We start from the raw sequence: 22,066 nt of genomic DNA, 5'->3' as shown, positions 1-22,066 counted from the left end.
TACCTTCTCTGTACTCACTTGCCAAGTCTTCAAACCGGAACCAGAGGAACTAGGAATATTGGCAACGCTTCTGCTGTTCATCTTTCTGGTTGTTCTCTTCCCAGGACTTTTCTCGGCCCCCAAACTGGAGGGGCCGTCCTCTTTGTTCGCGCAAGCCGTCCCGGGCCCGTTCGAGTAATTGTTCACCGAGCCACCTACTTTGAAGTCCGTCACCCTCTTTCGGGGCGTCACCCTCGGTATGTGGATCTCTTCGAAGGAGGGCTCGGATTGATTCCTACTCTTGACGTTCTTCTGGAAGTGGACATTCTCGTAGGAATTGTGATCCCTGGTCTCGGAGTTGCTCCGCGCCAGATGCCTGTCCGAATGCGGAGCGACCGAGGAGGTCAACTCCGAACCGTGGCTTCGCTGGAACCGGACGTTCTCGTACGAGTGATCGTAGTGATGTTTACCGGCGTCGCGATTCTCGGAATTGCTCCGTTGCAAAACTCCTCTGGATCGCGGGCAACAGTTCGGGGACGATCCGGCGGTGAACAGCACGTTCTCGTAGACGTCCTTGTGGCTTCGATCGTGACTGAGAACCGGGGAATCGTAGGGGGCACCGGTCTGCGAGTACGTGAACGTCTTACCGCTGTTGGCCAGCGGGCTACTGCAATCCGGAGTGTTCGGCACGCTGCCCTCCGCCAAGGTCTCGAGGTTCTCGTGAAACGGATAAGGCGGAAGGGACGTCGGCTCGCTGGAGTCGTAGCACTCGCTGTCCAAGTTCTGACTGGACGAGGAGGTCAACGGGCTCGGCACATAGAAATTCGACGCCGTGTCCTTCGGCGAGAACACCTCCGTCACGCTCAAGGCCTTCCTCTTTCGGATCCCGGCGTTTATTTTGCTGAATTTGCTGCGCAGAACGTGCTGGATGTCGGCGATACCCTTAGTAGTGCCTAGAAATCGTGCCGGTTAACCGGCTCGTGAAGTTTCTCCCTTCGTTCGATATCGTAAACGCGCGATCCTCTTACCCGGCAGCCTTAAGGAGCTGGTCTGCAACAATTTCTTCGGCGAATTGCCATCCTGAAGACTCTTCGCGGCCGGGGAGGACTCTCTGCTAGCCGGGCTAGATCTGACGGCTTGAATTACACCCTGAGCCGTTCCGCTTTGTATCAAAGCCTCCTGAGGCTCCGAGGTCTCCTGCACGGAACACCTTCTCCTCAGTTTTCTCCATCGTTGGCTTATACTCTTGTTCCATAGATTCAAGTCTGCAAGATAAACGAGCAACGTGTAAATAGAATTATCAGAAGTATCGCAATTAAAAGGAAAAATAAAAGAAAGTACTGTTTCCGAATCGTCTCGCCAGACGACACGACAGGAAGAATAGCTTAGATAAGTGGCGCCGCGCGAGTTATTGCGTCGTGTTGTTATTTACCGATTAGCCATAATAAAGTCCGATGGTGTCGTCTCGTCTTGGAAAGAAGAGAGATAAAAGCGAGCGAAAACGAAGACTCCATCGATTATTGATTCCGCGATGGTGCTATCGAATTGAAATATCGTTCGAAATCGAGACGCGACGTGCGAGGTGAATCGTAACGTTGAAGAACGATATTGTCTACACTGTATCTATCTGGAGTTTGAAAATTCCAAAGAAACGTATTTGTCGTGCGATTACAATTCAATATAGTCTCCATGTTGTCCTCCGAGAATCCACGTAGACGTGCAAGACGAGACACCGATCGAATCTTGTTTCTTTCGCCGATTCTTGGGCGGGTCGCGCCCCTTCGACTTCCTCTTCCTCCTCGTAGGGTGGCCGCGGTGACCTTGAGGCAGACGCGCTCATAACCAGCTCGACGTTTTTCTCACAGCCGCGGCGGAGGAAAGTCAACGTGTCATGAATTATCGATGGAAGCCGATGACGAACGTGAACGCGAGGTCGCTGAGTTTGCACGTAACGTTAATTCGTTTAAACGCGTTCGCGATTGCAGCCCGTTTTTTCCACGTCGAGAACGAGATCGTCTCGAGACGAGGCATTCTCAACAAGACGACGTATCACGGCCAGAACGACAATAATTGCGTTAAAAAATGAGCTACAACGACGACTACGACAACGACGACGACGATGACAACGACGACGAAGACGACGATGGTGGCGGCAACGGCGACGGCGACACCGGTGGCAGCGGCGGCTATGGCGGTGGTGGCGGCGGCGGCGGCGGCGGCGGCGGCGGCGGCGGCAGCGGCGTCGTTGCCCTCGACGATTGTTGCGGACACACTGGGGCGTCGGTGACGGCTGCACTCGCCATTATCCGGAGTTACAGTCATCTTGCAAAACGCACTTTCACTTCTCGACGCGTATCTCCGGATGCGCCCGGCTTCACGAGGCCTTTTCCGTTTCGTTGCGGCCACTGGACGACGCGACGCGACGCGACGCGGCGCGACACAACACGCTTCACATTGGAACTCTTTTCTCCGATTACGAATAAACTTTTCCTTTGCTAGTTTACCATTGTCCTTTACAAACAACAACCTTGCAAAAATAGCAGAAACGATTCGCGATGTTTCATATTTTCTATCGTACTCGATTTGCTAAAATAAAGGACTCGTAATTCACGCTTTATCCAAACATTCGATAGAGTCGTTAATTTTCGTCAGGTCGTTCCATTCGCTCGGATAACGGGAATCGAGACCGACACTCAACGTAGAAACAGCTTGTCCAGCGTGACGTTAATTAAAATTTGCCAGCATCGGTGCGAGCTTTATGCAAATCAGTATCGATTGCACGGAAAACGGGGAATTTACCTTGAGCGAGTCGACCGATAGAGCGTCAAGGACAGTTCATCGTTGTCGCGTCATTCAACGCGCGATCCTCTTATTCCGATTCATCGATGAGATTCGATTCGTCCACCGCTCGATGCGATCCCGAGTTTCTCCCCTAGGTATTCGTCTTCAGAGCATAAACTTGGACAGTTTGTAATCGTCCGGATGCAGAAACATTTGCAACTCTAATCGAAGTAGTTCGGCGTAGAAATAGAAGAATCCGAGAATAAACGCTAGCATCATCGAGTTCGAAGATGTGTTGAAAAAGAATATCAAAGAAATCGGTAAAAACACGAAAATTTCAGCAAAGGGATTCGAACGCGACGGCTGAACTGGAATTTCAAAAACTAGCAAGTCCACACTGTACGCGGTCTCGACATGAACTGAAAGACTGGAGGTTTACGGTTGGCCGTGTGCGTAAGGCATTACGTGCTTGTGCGTAACAGAGTCCACACACGTGTGCGGCTCCATACCTGTGCATACAGGGTGGCGTGCAAGTAACCATCGTATCCCGTACGGTCCCTAACCCTCCAGTTTTTCACGAGACGAATTCCTGACATAACTACGGAATGACATTCGACCATTAAAAGGTTCGTACTCTTCCGTAGCGTTGCTTGTACGCGCACAAAATTTACCCTAACGCGTCGACAACTTGGTTACCAGATCGATTCGAGCGCAAAATGAAAATAAAATACTCGTATATAAAAGCTTCTCGTAACGAGACTTGTACGACGAGTAGTACGTTACTCCTGCGCAAGAGAATTGTAACCGCGATGGAAAATTCGCGTTTCAAAGACTGCTCTCTGTAGATCCAAGCAGCGAAAAAATTTTCCGTGGAAACTCAACGAAATCTACAACCGTTTAATTTCATATCGCGGACTCCCGAGTCCACGTTACCCGTACATCGCGCTTCTTTCCTTCGCGTGGCGCGCCGACCCGGTAGTCCTCAGTGATCGTGCGCGCTGTAATCGAACATTTAAACCGGGTACTGATTTTTTTCACCGATACACCGTGTATGTCACCGTTGTAGACCGATTGTGGGAACCCTTCACCGTGTGTTGGTGAACGTTTTCCCTTCGTTGCACGCGCACATTCGCGCGCGTCGCACGCTCGCGTTCACGAGGGTAAGGACGCGCGCTCGAACGTTCGTGTGCGTGCGTGTACCTATTAATGTGCATCATGGCTGCGTGCACACCCCACATGCAATTCTACTCGTGCGGCTCGTGGTCAGGGTGGGACGCATTATTTTCTACAATAATGCGAATAAGCGTTCTTTGTTTGGATCGTGTACGAAGGTGGTATACATTCGGGTCAGGGGCTAGGAACCAAGCATGTTCGAACCACTCGACCGAGCAAAAAGAGAGAAAGTTCTGTAAGCTGGCTCTCGTTGTGTATCGTTAGCTCGATCGTTTACAAATTGTTTCCGTAACGGTAGACTCGATTTTCTATCATTCGTGTGAGACAACAGGTCGAGACGAGGAACGATCGGCAACACCCATCTTGCTAAATTTCTGTATACTCCAAGTACGTCAATTTATTCGTAACCGCGTTAAAAATCTCGACGTAGTTTCTATAATAAGTTTAACTTGCAATTCTGCATCCCATAATATCGTTTGGCGTTAGAGTGCTCACGTCTGGTAAAAGTTGCCATTGTAACGCTATTACGACTCGCAAAACTGAAGGCAGGTCAACGCGAACTGTTCACGTGGCCACCTCTGTACGAACCGTATGACAAACATACCACTCTATATTATCTTACGAGTCAAAACATTCAGATTTTATACAGTGTCTCACGTTTTCGCGATTTTTAAAATACAATACATTATCGGTAATTTGGTAGTCTTGCGGTCAGGAACTGACTCTTCTGCAGCGGTACGGAGAAATCACCGACACGATTTAATCTCTTAACAATGGTACGCGATATACTCTTTGAATACTCCGTTTCTCTCGAAAAATATGCGTTTCGTTTTCAACTCCGGTTTCTCGCGAGTTAAAAGTACAACGATAACGAACGACTAACATTGATTTTCAAGGTTCTGGGTATTCGTAAAAGTTCACATCGAACAGAGTAAATAGATAGGTACGTCCATCGTTCCTGCTCGACCTACGTTTCATTAAGAACTACCTCTATCTCGATATCACCGATGCGACATTTCAATGGCAATTTAAGACGTATATTCCTAAACGAAGATTATCTTAAATGGAATGCAAATGTTGGCTAGTGATCAACGATGGATGATCTATGCCTGCGACGACAATGACGCACATGCGGCAACAGCAACTGCAGCGCTGTCCGGCATACAGAATCGATCAGCGAGTTGCAGTGTTTATGCGATAAACAAGCTGGTTTGTATAATGAGTACCGACGGTTTCAATGATTTTCTCCGAGTAAACGAACTGTACGAACGACGAGTTTTCGACCCGAGTTACGCGTACGTTACCGTAACAATTTGTGAAATCCAAATATAGGAAAAAAACGACGTAGTTTCTGTACGCCGATAGACAGCTATAGAAACGATTTAAAGACACGTAGTAGCATACGCGCACGTCCGATCAAAGGGGAGGGAAGTTGTGTATTACGTGTGCGGTGCGGAGCACGTGCGTGAATGCGCATGAACACGTGGGAGGGAATACGGGAACGTTCGGTGACTAAGTGACACGCTGTGCGTGAGGTCAAGCTGAGAGAATGTTTCGGGAACTTGCGAGACTGTCGCTGTCGGTTATCACAGCGTAGACAGGTCGTTCGATCCGGCTAACTAATTAATTCTAACGTTAATTCGTATCTGGTCTTTCCTGGCCGTACGTCCGGTCTCGACCAGCAGCGTTTGTGAAAGTAGAAGTACAAGGTGTATTGCGAACAAGAAAGTAGTTGACAACGAATTTTATGTGGGACTTGTATTTTCGATCGAATACTGGCTCTACGATTATTCTTTCGCGCGTTTTTCTGGAAAAAAGTTAATCTGTATACGTACCACGAAGTTGAAAATAAATTTGTACGTCATCGTTGATTCTTCGTTGTTGCAACACGCTAATCTTTACTGTGTACATCGTTGTAGTTTCGTCTTTACGTCTATCGGTTTGAAGTTTTTTTTTACTTCCTCGAGATATCGTATTCGAGACTTCTATAGCGGTACGTCGTAAGCATAGATGCTACCGAAGCCGTTGATCGTTAGAAACTTAGAGACTTGCGTTTTCTTAGAATCTTCCATTATCTGCCGAGTTTTCGCTACATTTTCTAGAGCTCGTCGAGCCAAACGCCATCTTGTAAAAAAACACGATCGAAGCTTCCGAAAATCACGAAAGAATTTTCAATCCAGAAAGCATTCGTTTATCGAGAGATAAACACAACGTGAATCGCTGTTAAACATGCTCGAGATCGATCTCGTTGTTCGTACAAATTGAGCGCGCTCGTAAATTCATTTAAGTATTTTTCCCAGCTGGAATCCTCCGACAACGATTAGATTTCAGAGAACAGCAAGCAGAATAAACGTCACGAGTGCGAACATTCTTCTTGTATACGCATATCAACACAGAGCGCAGTCGGCCGAAGATGTTTATTCAAAGTGAACGCACCGAGGGAGGAAGAGAGGAAGAAAGAAAGAGAGATAGATAAAAAGAGAACGAGAGAGAACGTGGTTGGAGAGACGGTTCGAACGATAAGGGGCGCAAGAGGCGGGAAGAAAAGAGAATGGGACGCAGCAGGAAAGAGAGAATAGGGGCTCGTAGATGCACAGTCGCAATTGAAAACGCGTAGTCTATTGCCTGTGAGGAATGCGTGAACGATAGAACCGCTTTGTAAAGTGACCAAAGGAAGAGACAGCGATAGGTAATTTGTTTGCGGTCTCGAATTTTTCACGCGGTACAGTATCTGAAATTACGAGACTGGCTGCGAGTGGAAGGAATCGTTCCAACTACTCCCACTTCCACTCGGGCTTGCTGAAAGTTTCGTGAGTCGACGAATTCACGCGTTGCTAGTATTTTTGTTTCCCGCAAGGTCGATGACGCGTCTTACGAGCATTGCTCCGCGCAAGCCACTGATAACAGTATCGTTTCTCGTATATATACACAGTTGTTGTTCCGAGTCGTTGTGTTCGGAACGTATCGCAGGCAGGGCCGTTACACGGTTCCACATTCTAACACCGAAAGATCTATTTCGACAACTAGAAACAACTAACGTATACGTATCTTTGTTCGGAACGAACCAAGATTCGAGACAAAACATCGGAATAGGTATTGCGACGATAACACCAAAGTAGAAAAAAGTCAATTTACGGGCGAATTGTACGAGCGATATGCTCTCTCCCTTTCAATGTTTATCCGTGCAGCAGCCAGTTTTGTCAACGGTGTGAATAGTTTGAAACGTGTTCGCGGAATAATCAGCTAACTGTATGCAGACAATGGCCGAGGCCACTCTGTACGCATCGTTGGCTCCAATTATGCAAAGAGTTCTCAACCTGGCGCCGCTGTCGCGGTTATACGTATCCACGTCTCTGCAGATCAAGCCTCTCGAGCATCGAACTCTCTAATTCGACGAGAAAAGTAAATGGGATACACTGGGTGCGAGCGAGATAAAGCAACATCGAACGATCGTCGGTCTCGCTGTGTTCGGCGATCGATAACCGTAAACGATTCTTATCGCGCGCAGAACGAGTCGTCTACTCTAATGAACATTTTTACTTTTATATTCTCCAGTGTATTTTCGAAAACGTATTAACAAAAAATTGGCCATGTTTACTCAACGACGATCGATCGAAACACGACCTCGTTCGGACTATATTCGTAATATTTCAGAAGCGATTCGAAAGACGTGTAATAAAAACTACGGTTTAATTTCATTGCGTGCTTAGAAATGCTGTCTTCCAGGACTAAACGGAGAACAGCGAACAAATTTCATCTATTTGTTTCTTAGATCGTTACAACTTGGTTCCGAATTTGCGACGACTGAAATTAAAACATTGCAATTCGATATAATGACAAATATAAAAATGTTAATCTCAGTAGTGAATGAAATTCGATCTCGCGTACGTTGAAGATCGCTCTCGTCCGCGAGTGGTTCGGTCCTGCGAATCGCCAGCCAGCTCGCTCGCACGGAAAAATCAAAAACAGTAACAGAGGTGTCTTTGATCCATTTATACGAGAAAAAATTAGCAACATTCAAATGAGAGATATAGTGACGGTACTTTGCTACAGCTGCACTGCGCGTGTGTTTACTCTCGAGAAAGACTCCGGCAACAATCTATTCATGGATGACCGATTGAACTCCAATACTCGACAATTTACATTTATAATTTTATGCATACGCCGCTGCATAATTTATAATAATTTATAATGTTCGAGGTAGAATTTTATTTCAATATCGTAAAACATTGTATGCCTTTGTGTTCGTAATAGTGTCGAAGTAAGTAAGTTGAACGAAACGTTAATGCGACACCGATTCGTTTTAAAGCATTGGGTTTTATGCTGAAACAGGATTTGCGAATGGCAACGACAACGCATACGTATTCCATTGAAAATATGCGGACTATACGGGCTCACGAAACGATTGTTTCTGCTGGAAATTTCCTGCGAGTCTCGATGTTTTTATAGACGGTCACGTATTCGACACTTTAAGCTGTATTGTAAAACCGGTGCGTGGAATTTCTGTCTCCACGCTTCTTACGAACGATTCAACGATCGTTTACGATTTAAGATTCTGAACGAGATGCCTGAACTACCGAGAGAAAATTACTCAATCTTGCGCAACGTTTACAAATAAATGAAGTAAAAACGGACGCTGTCGAAGTTTGTCGAAGCAAACCGTGAGCTCAGCGAAAACGTGAATCGTTTGTCATGCGACGTTGACCTTTGCAACCTAGTTACGGTTCCGTAGCGAGAGGCGCTTGCGCGGGCGCGCACGCCGCTATAAAGAATGCAGAAATTATGTGCGAGTGCACGATGCGTGACGCAAATGCCTGCGAATACCTTGTTCCCCGTTTCCGGACGAATTATCGCGGCCTTTGCAACCGAGGAAGCTCTCGTTAGAGAAGGCTTACCGTTAGAATCGATACAGTAAAACATTGCAGAAAGCTTAAATATTTATGAACCGCGCCCCATCGTGCCGTGAGTGTCACCGCGAAATGAACGAAACAAGAGAGAAACGAGAAAAGGAACGAAACATTCTACGAAGTGGTGTACGCATGTATACGAGGCACAATGCTTTCAAGTGGTCGTGCGCAATCGAGAACGGGCATGCTCGTCGGTGTCAACGTTCGCTAACTAAAGAACAGGATCATTCCGCAGGAAGTACATACTATCTTTATACACCGAATTTCAATCAGTCCTCGCACTCGACCGCTCGCTCGCTCGCGGTTCGTATCCGGTCAGCAAACGATCGAACGATTCCGATGGATACGCGCTGTTGCTTACCAAGCGATTGTGTACCTTACGAGCTGGAAAATGGATAACGGTGTGCGGAGGAACGCGCCAAGTTTGCTTGGCTTTTAAACGAGAGTCGACCCGACTTTCGGACTTTCTCGTGTACGTTAAATTCTGTAGCATTTGCGAAAGTTACCGCTAATTTTATCGATAAAACCGAAACTTTCGATGCAGTTACTTCTTTCGATCGACGTTTATTCAGTTCGGTGCTCGCGTTCCCTGTATTCGCGCAAAGTTTAAGCAATCTGAGATAAAACGCGATGCGCGAATTATTTATTTACGATGGAATAGAAATTATCGCTGCATATCTATTGTTCTTTGCACAAATATGGATGAAAATTTTTATCAGGAATATATGGATACATAAATTGCCAGCCTATCTCTGCGCGCTACGATAATTGATGTTCAGTGAATCGTCGAACAAAGACGTCCGATTTAAACTGTCACTCGTAACGAACAAAGGTCGCTCGATTTCCCTTTCGTTCGAAATACTATATTCGCGTAAATGGAACACTCGAATAAGTAATTATCCGTTTTCCTTTTCGTGGATCGGCATACGTATCATTACCCAGTTGCGTCGCTCCGAAGGTTCGACGTTTTGCAGTCGTGCTGCGTCTCTCCCCCATGGGAATTTTATTGTCCGCCTTCTCGGAATTTCATCATCGCACTCCGCCGCTGCGAGAATATACGCATACTATAATAATTTCGGGGCTGACGGTCGCCATGAATTGAATTACACCATTGCCATGGCAATTTGTTAGCTTGCCGTGTAATTCGACGTGTGACGTCACCCGGTTGACTCCCGACATGCGGGCCGTGAATTCTCCGTTCGAACAAAGAGCTCGCGAGGTAACGGATCGATGGAATTATGTGTGCATACAATACCAACAAAGATCTTCGAAAAGAAATAATCGACCTCTAAGATTCTTGATTCCAAGAACGAGTAGACGACCAAGATCGATATCAGTTTGAACTTTTGTACATTTCAAACAACATAATACGTCTTTGAAGCAGTTAAAGAAAGTCGCGCAGGCTTATTAAATTTATTAGCCGTTTAATTGTCAATTAACTTTTGTGAGAATCGGTACATGTTTTTACGATATACTCGATTTAGTTACGATTTGAGAATTTCGAAAAGATTAGAATAATAAGTACCAAGTATGGCAAATCTTGATGAAAAGAGTTTTGATTCCATGGGCAATTTGATAAGGTTTCGAATGTCCTCCAGTCGACGCATTAAATGTCAATTCAATTTATGTTACGTGCACAATAGTTCATTCTTCGCCTGTATTATATTTCTTTTATCTTTATATTGTACGCCGAAGGCCAACGACCTGTTGTTAAACGAAAGAAAATGAATAGAATTGTGCGAGTCGTGCGTATTCCAGGCGCGCAATTCGAAACAACGTAAAATGACACTCTTTCGCCGTATAAGGACACGACCCGATGCGACCATTCTAGGACAATACGACCAATAATCTTTTCTTCGATAATGACTCTTTCCAATGGAATAGAACGCGATAAGTAGGTGTCCGCTGGATCAGTATGCCGTCTCGACTTCAATGAGTTACTATTTCTTCCTTCGATTTAATATCGACCGTCTTTCAACGATCAAAGGCTACTTAATTACACGCGGAACAACAGATATTTTTTTCTACTTTTCATCGATGGTCCATTTCTTGATCATCGTTCGGAGAACTTTCTAAAAAGTAAAGAACGATTTATCGCGTTTCTTACGTGCAAAACCGCAGCGTCTGAAACGATTCGATATGGATATACTATAGGATGAGTCTAAAATGCCGTGACAACGCTTACAGACACACTCTACGTCTCGAAACTGCAAAGAATCTGCAAATATTATCGGTTTGTTTAATTACAGCCATTCAAAGTTATCTTTGACTCCGTAGTAATTACCGGTTTTGGTTATTTTTCAAAATATACCTCACGTATCGCTTATAGATATCTAGAATTCCGACAATCATCGTCGCCATGATTTCTCAATATTTGTTCCAACGATTCCCATATCTACTCGAGAATTGCTAAACACGATTCTTAGATCTGTACGTTCATAGAACGAACCTGTGTAGATTTTTCAACACTCCGCGAAAGTCTTTTCTTCGAAAACTGGCACGACGAATAATCGATTCGTCTCTACTCTGTTCTTCGCTTCTACTCTAACTCGAGGCACAAAGCAACGTTCGATCGATTAACTTGACATTATCGCGTAACGTGCATGTATAAATAGCGGTAAATGGGGAGAGTTATTATCTCGCGAAGATTCGAACAAAAGTCAATGATTCCTCTGAAATCTGGTCGATTCTCGAACCGTACGGAGCATGTGAGATCGTCTCGCAACGCTTAAAATCGAGACGAAGTCTTACCACGGAACTTTAAGTCTTCGTCGTAATTCCGTCGAAGGTGTTCTAAAACTAAATTCCTCGTGTTTCCCGTACCACCGTGAGCCAAACTCTGAAGTTGGGCGTGAGAAAGTTTCCCCAAAAAATAACGAAGCACGATCGCCGCGCGCGCAGACGCAGACGCAGACGTAGACGCGGACGCAGACGCGGACGCAGACGCACGTATCTACAGTTTGAATACTCGTAATTAAGTGCATAACGAGGCTTGTTTACACCGAGTCGGGTCCTCGTAATCTCCAGAACCGCTTAATCTGCCGTTTTAATCGGACTCTTCTTGGAACGGAATTTATGGCACGCCCATGGTGCACAATAGCACAACGATGCATCTTCGTGCTGGCCAGCCTTTGATAGAATCTTGGACGGTCGGATAAGATTGCTAATAATTTCGTTTAAAACCTTGAATATTCGAATAGATACTTACACGACAATTCGAGACGTTCGACCAATTAATACAAGTAGCGTTCAAAATAATGAAAATATTAGAAACGAAAAGATTGTCCTGAATCTTTTCAGCGCAAGATGAGTACGAAACTAATCACAGCCAATGCACTTTACGTTTTTCATGATCTGTTAATTTATGCGAACATATGCAAACGATCCGCGCAACTGTAAACAAATATTGCAAACAAATCATTACTATTTTCAAATTAGTCTGTACGATCAACTGTTTCAGTATCGATTTTCCGATCGTTTCGAAGAGCGTATTCTTTTGTCGATTAATTTACCACGGTAGAAGCAATTGTTGAAATGAAATATCGACGAGAAAAAAAAGAAACGATCATCGAAGACGCAAATTTCGCTCATCGCAACGCAAAGCGAGTAAATACGTTTGAACGCGTCCAGGTGAAAATGTCAGCCATTTACCACACGGTCGCTTCGGTTTTCTCTCACCTTTGCGATCGCGTATCCGCTGTGCCTCTTTCACCGAACAACGATCGCGTAATAAATAACTTTTCGTAAGAAGACCGTACGGACGAAAACACGGAACAGTTATCGACTGGTATCGACGAACGGTGTTCTTGTTCGAAGCTTACAACGATACTCCGAACGTCGGCGATATTTCCGTCTTCACCCCTGGATCCACCTGATCGATGAAACCTTGCGACACGAGTGCCGTGGTAAAAGCCTCGAAAAGAACACTCCGTCGTTGATCGATTCCACGAAACTACCCCGTTGGAAAATCTATTCGTTTGAAAAACCGAGCGGATTCGCGAACCGAGTATCGGGCCGTGGTTAACGATCGGCTTACCGTGCCGGAGCACGACGTCTTACGTAAACTCGTAAAATTTCACCGCTCGAGCGAGGAAAGGTTAATCAAATAATCCGATGGATCGCGGCTACCATGCTTCTCTTATCGAAGAAAAGATCTCTCTCACCTTTGTTGTCGCAGACGTCGCAGAGCACCATCTCCGTCAGGAAGAACGGGCTCGCGTGTGCATCCGATCGCGTGATCACGCCTGCACTGGGGACACTTTGCTCTCTCGAGCGAAGGACGCCGCTCGACAACGCTGTAACGCGTCGAAGAGGAAGACGACGTGGATGAACGCGGCGCGCGTATCGAGCGAGTTCGATAATGCGCAACCGGGCCGGTTGAAGGACCGGCGCGTTCCCGAGTGGAACAGGAGCGCCGAAAGAAAAGAAAACCGGGGAAAAGGTACGAAGAAGGAAGTTCAAACGGGAGCGATGCTCGCGACTCGAAACCGCAGAATTCTTCGACGAGAAAGAGGACCAACCGGCACAAGATAGGGGAAGAAAAAATCGGGGTGTGGCGATAAGGGTCGCGGTGGGGTGGATGGATGGGTTGGTCGGCGAAGGAGAGGTGAGCGGGGGTGAGGTTCAGCGGAAGGGAGGGAAGGTGGAGGAGGTAGAGTAGGGGAAGGATACCGACGCGCACGCGAGTCCCGCGGGGACGATCGGTTCGATCGTCTTGAAAAAAGTGTTGGCTGTTTGACAGCTAGATTTGCACTGAAGAGCAACTTCGGCCCATACGCCGGGGGCACACCATGGGTCTGCTGGCTGTTGGAGGGGCGGGGTGAACTCTGCGTTTTATTATACGCAGACCATGGACGACTATGGAGGGGCAGGAAGGACACCGGATCAATATTAGGGCGTAGACTCAAAGGCAAGGGCCGTCACCCCGTCGGTGCACCACACCACCGTCCTCACCACGTGCACACTTTGTGTAGCGAAGGAAACTCTTGGGATTTTTGGTGCATCGTAACAATAATGATCGATCGTTCGTGAAATCCTTATCGAGTTTAATTGAAAGACATCTGCGGTCTTTCGATTAGCGATCTCAGAAAACGATTTATCGTTTTCGGAAAGGGTTCGGTGATGGCCGATGTTGCAATTTCTCGCATGCAACCTCGCGTAAACACGACTAAAAGCCGCGAAAGCCGAGCGGAAATTCTCTAAATTCTTTAAACGATTCCAACTATGAAAATTGTGGAAAATGAACAGTTCTCTTCGTACGATTGCAAGAGAATCGACGTTTCGTAAAAATTTATCGTTCCTCGCGTTCCCTGTAATCATGACGCAAGGTGGAATAAGTATACGCAAAACCCGTTGAACGATCGACACAACTTTTTACGCAATCATTATTCCGAATCACAGCCTGCGCAAATCGAATGCGAGTAAAAGCTGCCGCGCCGATGCGCAACCAGATTTAACCGCAAAAAAGCAACTCGAAAAGGCAATTGAACCGATAGGGTATTATTGGACTTTTAATAAACACTGTACATACATATCCGGTATTTACGAAACATTTGTAGCATTCAAATATTGTCGTCAAGTACATAAGTAATTACATATAAAAACTACATATTACGTATGCAGTTTTCAACGAACTGTATTCAACTTTGGTTCGAACGAGCAGAAGAAATAATAGAAATGTGAATTACATTATCGTATATTTCTATTTTTGTACCGAGTCGTTCCAGAAAATTTGAATTAATTAAATTAAAAGAACGTAATCGAACGTAAAAATTAATTTTCTCCGACGAATATATAAAATTGAGAAATCGTTAGTAACGATTTACGAATACTTGCGTATACTTACAGAGAATTACGTGCGTTTGCGACTGTTGGTCGCATTTCTTTTTTAAAAAACGAACTTGGGAATCGTATTGTTCGGTTTCTCTTTTCCTTTCGATTCTGTTTAGAAGCCTATCCGAAATCGGTAAAACGAAAAAAGTTTCCCGTGGAGGTATTTCAACGTGGGTAAACGTATCTCGATACGTGTCACGCACGTAAGCTGAGATAAAGTAAATCTATACGTCAAGAGATAAACCGTAGATAAGAATTGCGAAGCAACGAGTACAACCTAGGTTGCCACCCAGGACTTTCATCACGGAATCAATGTAAATTGCTGACGCTGGACAAAATAATCGTACAACATGATAAAACTAATACGCAAAGTCAAAATTTCTTTCGAGAAAGCTCTGCCCCTTTCGCGGTGGATTACAAACTCAAGTGGCGAGACGATGTTATATAATAAACTAGTCAGCGCGTAGAAAACACGAACAGTTGCCGTTTACGCTTAATCCCGCTATTTAGTATATACATATATTTATATATATATATGTACAAAGCGAAGAGCCCGGCGTGTCTGTTCCTTTAGCTAAATCCATAGGTTGGGACATATGTTAGGGACACGCTACCCTGACCTGCGGCAGTAATACGAGCGGGAGAGGGAGCATCGAAAAGTCTAAAAATAGGGGTACCTTAGGGCAGGGGATTAATGGCCACGCCACTCGTAATTTTAAAACCTTGGCAAACGTTGCTAAACCAATCTAGCGGCTCGCATCTATACAACGCACCCTTTAAACCGCTTAAAATCTCAGCCCCGTCGGAATCATGGAAATGGCCAGCACAAATTTCAATAAATCTCACTTGACATCGAGCAGCATACGTCGTGTGCATTGGTCGGCATTTTACGCAAGCACGAACACACTTTTAAGAACATCGAATCGTCGTTTGAACCAAAGGTAAGCATTTCAATTTCGTTGGTGCAGTGGTTCGTCGGACAGAATAGAATCGATCGAACTGTGTCGCTGTACGTACATACCGAGATTTGAATCTAGATATTTCCTTTTGCCGAATAATTGAGCCATCTGTCCCCGTGGACACACTCCTTCCGCTGAATCCCGATACCGTACAAAGATATCTTTCATCCGCGTTACGTACGTTGCTAACAATAACTATGACTCGCTCACCTTTTTTCTGATCCTCGTTATCGGAATGAAGTTCGACGTCGTGTAGTCTCATAGATTGCACGAATCCCCTCCAGTGGCTCCTCGATCGTCTTCTCTCGTTGAAATCGCATTTCAGATCTGCCAATTGTTTGTCAGATTCCTTCAATAATCCATCGAGTATATCCGGTCTATCGAGTTCCCTGATCCTTGACTTTGAATCGTTCTCTGCACATCCAGAATTCGAGTACACAGTCCGATCGGGCGTCAGCTTCGCGTCCGGTTCAACGATCTTCGATTTTTCTTGGACTCCAGCGATTTCGTCGATATCATCGCCGACGGTACCATTTGCGTCACCGTTGAGTCTGTTTTTCCATTCCTTTCTTTTTCGCGCCGGAGGACGTGGGTGCGCTTCCTCCGCCTGTTTTTTTCCTCTCTCGTGTTGCTCGGAATCCACGTTACTCCTTTGCGAAGATGCCTTACTCGACGTCCTGCTGTTCACTTCTTTGGCCGTTTGTTTATTCGAGGAGACGTTGCGTGGATTGTTGTAGCGATCCTTCGTCGACTCCCGATTGCCCCGGGACGCCTCCAGCAGTTTCTGAGCCAGTAATCTCGTTTTGTTAATTTCCGTTCCCGGTTTTTTCTCTTGTTTCTCGAACTCGTTCCTTTTCACGATCCTTTTCTCGCTCGAGCATTTCGTCGCTGTTCGCGGAGAACTGTCGGACGTTTGAAACATTTGTTGTATCTTCAATATGTCCGATCGAATTTTTGCCGAGGAGCTCGAGAGCTCGGTCTTCTTGTTCGGCGTCAAGGACTTTGCCTCGATCTTGATCGCGGTCTTGGAACACCTCTGAGCGGGCGGGGTGTTCCTGAGTCTTTCCAAATCCTTCAAATCGGCCAACATGGAACTCGCCGTCCTCGCAGTCCTGTTGGAACCGTCGATGGCGATGGTTCTCGGACGATCTCTCTCCGTTCGGCCAATTTTTTCCATCGGTATCAGGGTAGGATCGACGAACACCGTGTCCCGTATCTGACTGATGTTCCGCAGCCTCGGCGCGCTGACCTTCAGCCCGGTCGTCCTCATAATGACCTTCTCTACGGACTCGATGTCCCTTTCACGTCCCAAGCGTCTTTCTTCGATCAATTTGGCGCGATGAACGTCGATTGCTGGCACAAACGGACCACGATACACCGGTCCGTTAATGGAGGAAGCTGGCCGCGAATTGGACACAGTGTTGTTCGGCCTACTGGTTCGGAGCGGCGATATCCTTACCAGCCTGGGCGCATCCCGTGGATCGTCCGTTTGCAGACTGCCTCTGTACACCATCTTTTCCGTTCTGTCGGCTTTCCCCTATTGGCTACCGCGTTCCAGTCTTTACGATCGTCGAAAAAGTCATCCTCGTTCACGTGTCTCCGGCCTGAAAAACAGTGAATTCCAGTCTATTAATGGAAGCATTGCCTGCCCCTGCGGGAACACGTACACATATAGATCCTACTTAAAGATATATTTAAAGCATCGTGGTATAGAGATGTAGATCACCGTCTTCCGTTTCCCGTGTTCGAAGATGGGGAACCTCGTAGCAACATCGAGCTACGGGGATCGACAAAATCGTTTCCGTTTCTCCAATTCATCGAACGCAATGCCGTTAAACCTTACGAGTGGCCGATGGGATTCGCACGAAATCGAATGCTCGCAATACCTTGTACAGTTTGAGAGTCCTTGAAACTCTCGAAAGTCTCGAATGCCTTTGCAAAAGGATAAACGAAAACGCTAAAGTTTTACAGAGTCGTTCACGACGCGCAATTAAGTGTACGCGTAAACGGAGAGCAGCGAAACAAAGTTGAATTTTCAAAATAGTTTTAATTATTTCCAAGGCCACCAATCTTGTTTCGGTCTCGACACATTTTTAAATCGACCCAGAAAGCCCCTTGTTTTGTATCCGGTACTCGGCGAGTACATACCATCGATGTCTCGTTCTACCTACAAGATCGATTCTAATGTTATTCGATCGGTAAGGAACACCAGGAATTCCTCGATCTCGTCGAAGATCTCGATCGACATCGAATCGATCGACCGATAAATTCGAACGGAGCAGATTACTCCTGTCGGCGTGGGTCGTTTGGCGTTTCCTCCACGTTTCGCCTCGCGTAACTGTTAATCGACGTAAATTACAATCGAGAGAGAACCCAACCAGTATTCGTGGCGAAGGCTGCGTCTCAGGAGTCAGTGGGTGTCACCATGTAGGCAGTGACCTGGCCATCTTGCGACACGTACAGCGTATCGGCATGTAGGTGTAGCGCGCGCTAATGCGACAGCCCGCGGCGGCCGTTTTCAATGCATATCTGCTTGTAGCGTTAATCGCTCTTAACTCGTGCATTCTAATTACGCGAGATGGGACGTCGAGGGTGACAGTTGACGATCGAACGGCCGTAAATGGACACCGAGACCGATCACACGGAACGGTCGTTACGTTCGTTCGCTTCCATTAGGATCTCGCGCCGCTTTGTACACCGGTGTGTCGCACGGCCGAGCAATTGTTATGCCGCGAGTATCTCCAGCTCGCGATTCGTTACACAACGCTCTGCGTTTTATCTTTTTCACCGGACGATCGTAGCCAACAATCGTCCGTCGATTTCAAACATATTACGCGCAGCATTCGTTTCCTCGGTACGAGTTTGTTACGAGAAAAGGGAGAAATCGTCGATTTTAGATGGCGCGCGATTTCCTTTTTTCTGCTTCGGCGAAAATTTGTAACAACAGCGGTTATCTCTTGCTGCGATTCGTTTGTACGTAGATTGCGTCAGCGAGCGGATCTGCAATCTCGTTTACCGTAAATAAAATAAAATCCGGAAAATGTCAATCGATATAGAAAACATGGCCAATTTTGCCTTCGTTTGCGTCGATGCGGTTCGCAGCAATTACGGTGCTAACGAGCCATAAAGGAAACCATAATAATTTACGTACCGTTTCCGCCGTTGACAACGTTTTGTGACGCGAGCTTGCTTGCAATGTACGCGATATTCAGCCGCGCTACAACAACCTGGAACTTGGCCGTATCGTCGATATCATAGCTCCGTTACGCGCAATCTTCTCTCGTTCCGTTTTGTTGCAGAATTCTAATAATGGAAACTGTTCTACGCCCAGATCCGGAGCTAGCCTCTTGTTAGCTCTGCAACAAAAAATTCATGCATTTTCCATTAAAAGAACGCCGCGCGGTTGCTGGCTTGCTCGCTCGGACGCTCGCTTTATTTATCTCTCTCGGTGCAGAAAACACGCATCCGTCTCATTTCTGGTTTTTACCATTTCCCTTTGTCGTCGCGTTTTACTAGCCTTTCCTAGGAGTTGGGGGACCTTCGCGCTTCGCGATACCGATTTGGGATCAATCGAGAGGAGTTTTTCGTTATCGATTGGAGATCGATTGCCGGTTCGGTTAGCCGGTTCAACAGGAGCGCGATCGCAAGCTTGTCTTCGATGCGTAACCCTTCGTGCTTTCACCGGTTTATCGTGGAAGAGAGATCGCTCGGAGGTATACATATTTATGTTGAGAACTTAGCGGATCCGCTTCCTTCGACCAGTGACGGCTATCCTCGACAAACTAGATCGATCCCGTGCAAGAGGGCGAGAACTTCCAAGCAGGCCAGGAATTATTCTATTTTTACGCGTGATGCTGATAAAATTTCAAGGTTCTCGCGTATGAATATCGACTACCTTTACATAAAAAAAACAACGAACAATTTCGATGCGGTCGCGAGTCACTGTGTTGTTTCGCAGAAAATAATTCATTTTCGTTTCCGAAAGAGCACGATTTCGTCATCGATCGTAACGAGGAAAATAAAATATCTCTGTACCGGAGATGTGAATGCAAAGTAACCGTATCGGCTTATAAATCGAACTCACCTAAACGGTTCGATCCCACGGCGAACAGCTGCGCCACACACCCTTCTCTTGCCCCGCCCAACTCCCCCGATTAACCACCCCGAGGAACACCGGACGACCGAGTTCACGCGGTAATTTCGAATCGCGTGCGCTTATCGAGAGGAATTCTCGCATTATCGCGTCGCAAGTACCAACACGAAAACTCTCCCTGTGCGGCAACAGCCGCCACACACGTGCCGCTCTTTTCCAGTTGAAAGCGTATACCTCGAACGACGGACGCGCGATCGTCACCGGAGCCTGCCAGTCCCTGCAAGTGTCCGCGCACGTACTTCCTCTGTTCGGTCGAACCGTGATTACCGGAGGAAACGCATCGTTCGCCGTCGAGACGCCACTACCGACAGCACCAAGTTCCTTCGTGCTGTTAGGAGCACTGAATGGGTTTGCCAACGACGAAACGTAATCGCGTTCACAGCCCAGCTGTAGGTACACCACTCTTTTCCTTTCCTTTCCTTTCCTTTCCTTTCCTTTCCTTTCCTTTCCGTCCGAGCCAGTAGAGTACCAGAGGATCCCCACTATGTGCACGCGCAAAGCACGAGAGTACTCCCACGCGACACCCGGTATACACAGCTAGACTGCGACTGGCATTGAAAAGGAACGGAGAAGCCAGATGCCCGCCAACTGTCAAATCTCCTTGCTGGTCCTTCGAGACACGCGAAATCTCCCCATTGCGCGCGACTTTTCGTCCACGAGATTTTCTTAAACATATTTCGAAAACATCGCGACCGCGTTCAATATTTTCTACCGTATGAAAACCTTAATTAGAAAGATACGTAATTCTTCTCAATTATTCTTCGAGTTACAGTTTCCCGTTAATCGCGTTCCTTTCTGTCCAATTACTTTCTACTCGTACCGGAGGATGTCCATCCGAATAGTTACTGCTGAATATTATCGATAAACCGTGTTTCACAAACGCCGGTCTGTCAATGTAAACGCTAACATCTACCCACGGTTCCGAAAATAGTAACAAGCTTCTCGGTAGCCGCAATGGCGGATTTACGAGACAAGCGGATCAACGCAACGTTTCTTCGCCGTAAATTTCTCAATAAAATCATTCTCAAAGCCAACGTGTTTAGGTGTTCTTGCAATTGCGCATTAAATCAATTTTAATTAACCTTTCTTACGATATTGCAGCTCGTTTTCGGTACGACAAGCCACGCACGTAAATATTGCGGTCGCCAAGGGACGATTAAACATACACATATGTGTGTACGTAAATAGGTATGTATCTACGTACACCTTTGTCTCTCGATCGAACTTTCAACGAAACAGGCCTGTCACCGTGCATCATTGTTCGCCTTCTGACAATAGTCATTATCGGATTATTGTTTCCTGGTTTGCAATCGTTCGAACTATCATTGTTGCCGAGCAGGTAGAAGCCGTGGAGCCAGTCTAGCCGGCATGCAGCGCGGTAATAATGGCATTCTGGACAAGCCCAGAGATGACACAACCTGCCAACAATGACTGCCACGTGTATCGGGATTAAACAGCGAACAACCTCTTTTAAAATAGGATACCGTTGATCGTCGATCGCGATAAATTGTCCATGGAGTGGACTGAAGTTGTAAAACATCGGGTCGTCCGGTCTCGAAACGGAGCGAGATAGTTGGAAGGTTACGATCGTGCAAAGCCTACGAATTACGTCTTTTCCGTCATTTTTAATCAACACTTCCCAACGACGGTCGATCATATCGATGACGATCCATTCGCTGTCCGAGTGCACTTCGTTTAGCTTGTCCGCGGTTCTTTTCATCGACGAAATAAAGAAAGGTAAGTCGCGCTTCTATGGAACGGTAAATACGAATCGTCGCTCGTATTTGCCTCTGACAGTTGAGATTCAGCCGACTATAATGAAAGATATTCTCGTTGTACATACATACATAGGTAGTAGAGTTCGGCGGCAGGGGATCGCAATGCGCGCGTGTAACTTTTTCTAACGAGGCAAAGGTCACTTCCGGTCATACGGAAAGCGGAAACGCAGCGCGTGCTCACCCGTATCCGGCCCCGGAGTTGCTACGTATGCTGGCTCGGTAGGCTGGAGTCTACCTTTTGCTGTAAGCTGACGATGCACCTTTGTTTACCCACGAACAACTATACGTACGTTCTCCTGGAGATACTGTAACTATACAGCCCCGAGGCTAATTTTACTTCACGTTACCTATAACTTTAATGGTAAAATATTCGTAATGCGCTGCTCGAAGCAATTAAATAATTCGAGTAGTTGATGCATATTACCCTATATACGCTACATACAATATTGTTGTTTTTCGAACAATTCTACACGTTTAGTAATAAATGTGAGTTCACAAACTGCA

At 46.3% G+C, this 22,066-nt stretch overlaps 2 protein-coding genes and 2 long non-coding RNA genes across 6 annotated transcripts in view; 3 read left to right on the top strand and 1 right to left on the bottom strand.

Moving 5' to 3' along the window:
• Nucleotides 1–20,170, bottom strand: part of LOC143151690 (uncharacterized) — a 23,618-nt gene extending 3,448 nt beyond the window's left edge. Inside the window, exons 1-5 of one of the 2 annotated variants that reach the window (XM_076321044.1) lie at nt 19,716–20,170; nt 18,783–18,987; nt 15,842–17,235; nt 1,008–1,244; nt 4–932 (exon numbers count right to left, since the gene is read on the bottom strand). In XM_076321044.1, coding sequence (XP_076177159.1) covers nt 4–932; nt 1,008–1,244; nt 15,842–17,144 — 2,469 coding nt within the window. In that variant the 5' untranslated portion in view covers nt 17,145–17,235; nt 18,783–18,987; nt 19,716–20,170. The remainder of the gene's footprint in view (nt 1–3; nt 933–1,007; nt 1,245–15,841; nt 17,236–18,782; nt 18,988–19,715) is intronic. The other variant, XM_076321045.1, reaches the window with a different exon arrangement.
• Nucleotides 4,536–6,341, top strand: LOC143151699 (uncharacterized). 2 transcript variants are annotated; one of them, XR_012993408.1, is made up of 3 exons: nt 4,536–4,709; nt 4,830–5,142; nt 6,234–6,341. It is a non-coding gene; the product is annotated as an uncharacterized LOC143151699 (long non-coding RNA). The 2 variants fall into 2 exon arrangements; XR_012993407.1 differs by lacking the exon at nt 6,234–6,341 and having other exon boundaries at nt 4,830–5,747.
• Nucleotides 6,339–14,371, top strand: LOC143151697 (uncharacterized). Its single transcript, XM_076321055.1, has 2 exons — nt 6,339–9,078; nt 13,018–14,371. Exons 1-2 carry the CDS (start codon nt 8,874–8,876, stop codon nt 13,371–13,373), a joined length of 561 nt encoding a protein of 186 aa, XP_076177170.1. The 5' UTR covers nt 6,339–8,873; the 3' UTR covers nt 13,374–14,371.
• LOC143151702 (uncharacterized) lies at nt 18,587–22,066 on the top strand. The gene is made up of 2 exons (XR_012993409.1): nt 18,587–21,521; nt 21,636–22,066. It is a non-coding gene; the product is annotated as an uncharacterized LOC143151702 (long non-coding RNA).

The sequence above is a fragment of the Ptiloglossa arizonensis genome, chromosome 9, assembly GCF_051014685.1.
Source record: "Ptiloglossa arizonensis isolate GNS036 chromosome 9, iyPtiAriz1_principal, whole genome shotgun sequence".
NCBI classification, from domain to species: domain Eukaryota; kingdom Metazoa; phylum Arthropoda; class Insecta; order Hymenoptera; family Colletidae; genus Ptiloglossa; species Ptiloglossa arizonensis.
Note: the sequence above shows the minus strand (reverse complement) of the source record. Positions and strands in the feature narration are given on the sequence as shown.

Coding starts and splice junctions, on each gene's coding strand:
- LOC143151697 (XM_076321055.1), top strand. CDS start 8,874: ATGAACCGCGCCCCATCGTGCCGTGAGTGTCACCGCGAAATGAACGAA. Junction 9,079..13,017: donor ACAGGATCATTCCGCAGGAA/GTACATACTATC, acceptor TTGTTGTCGCAG/ACGTCGCAGAGCACCATCTC.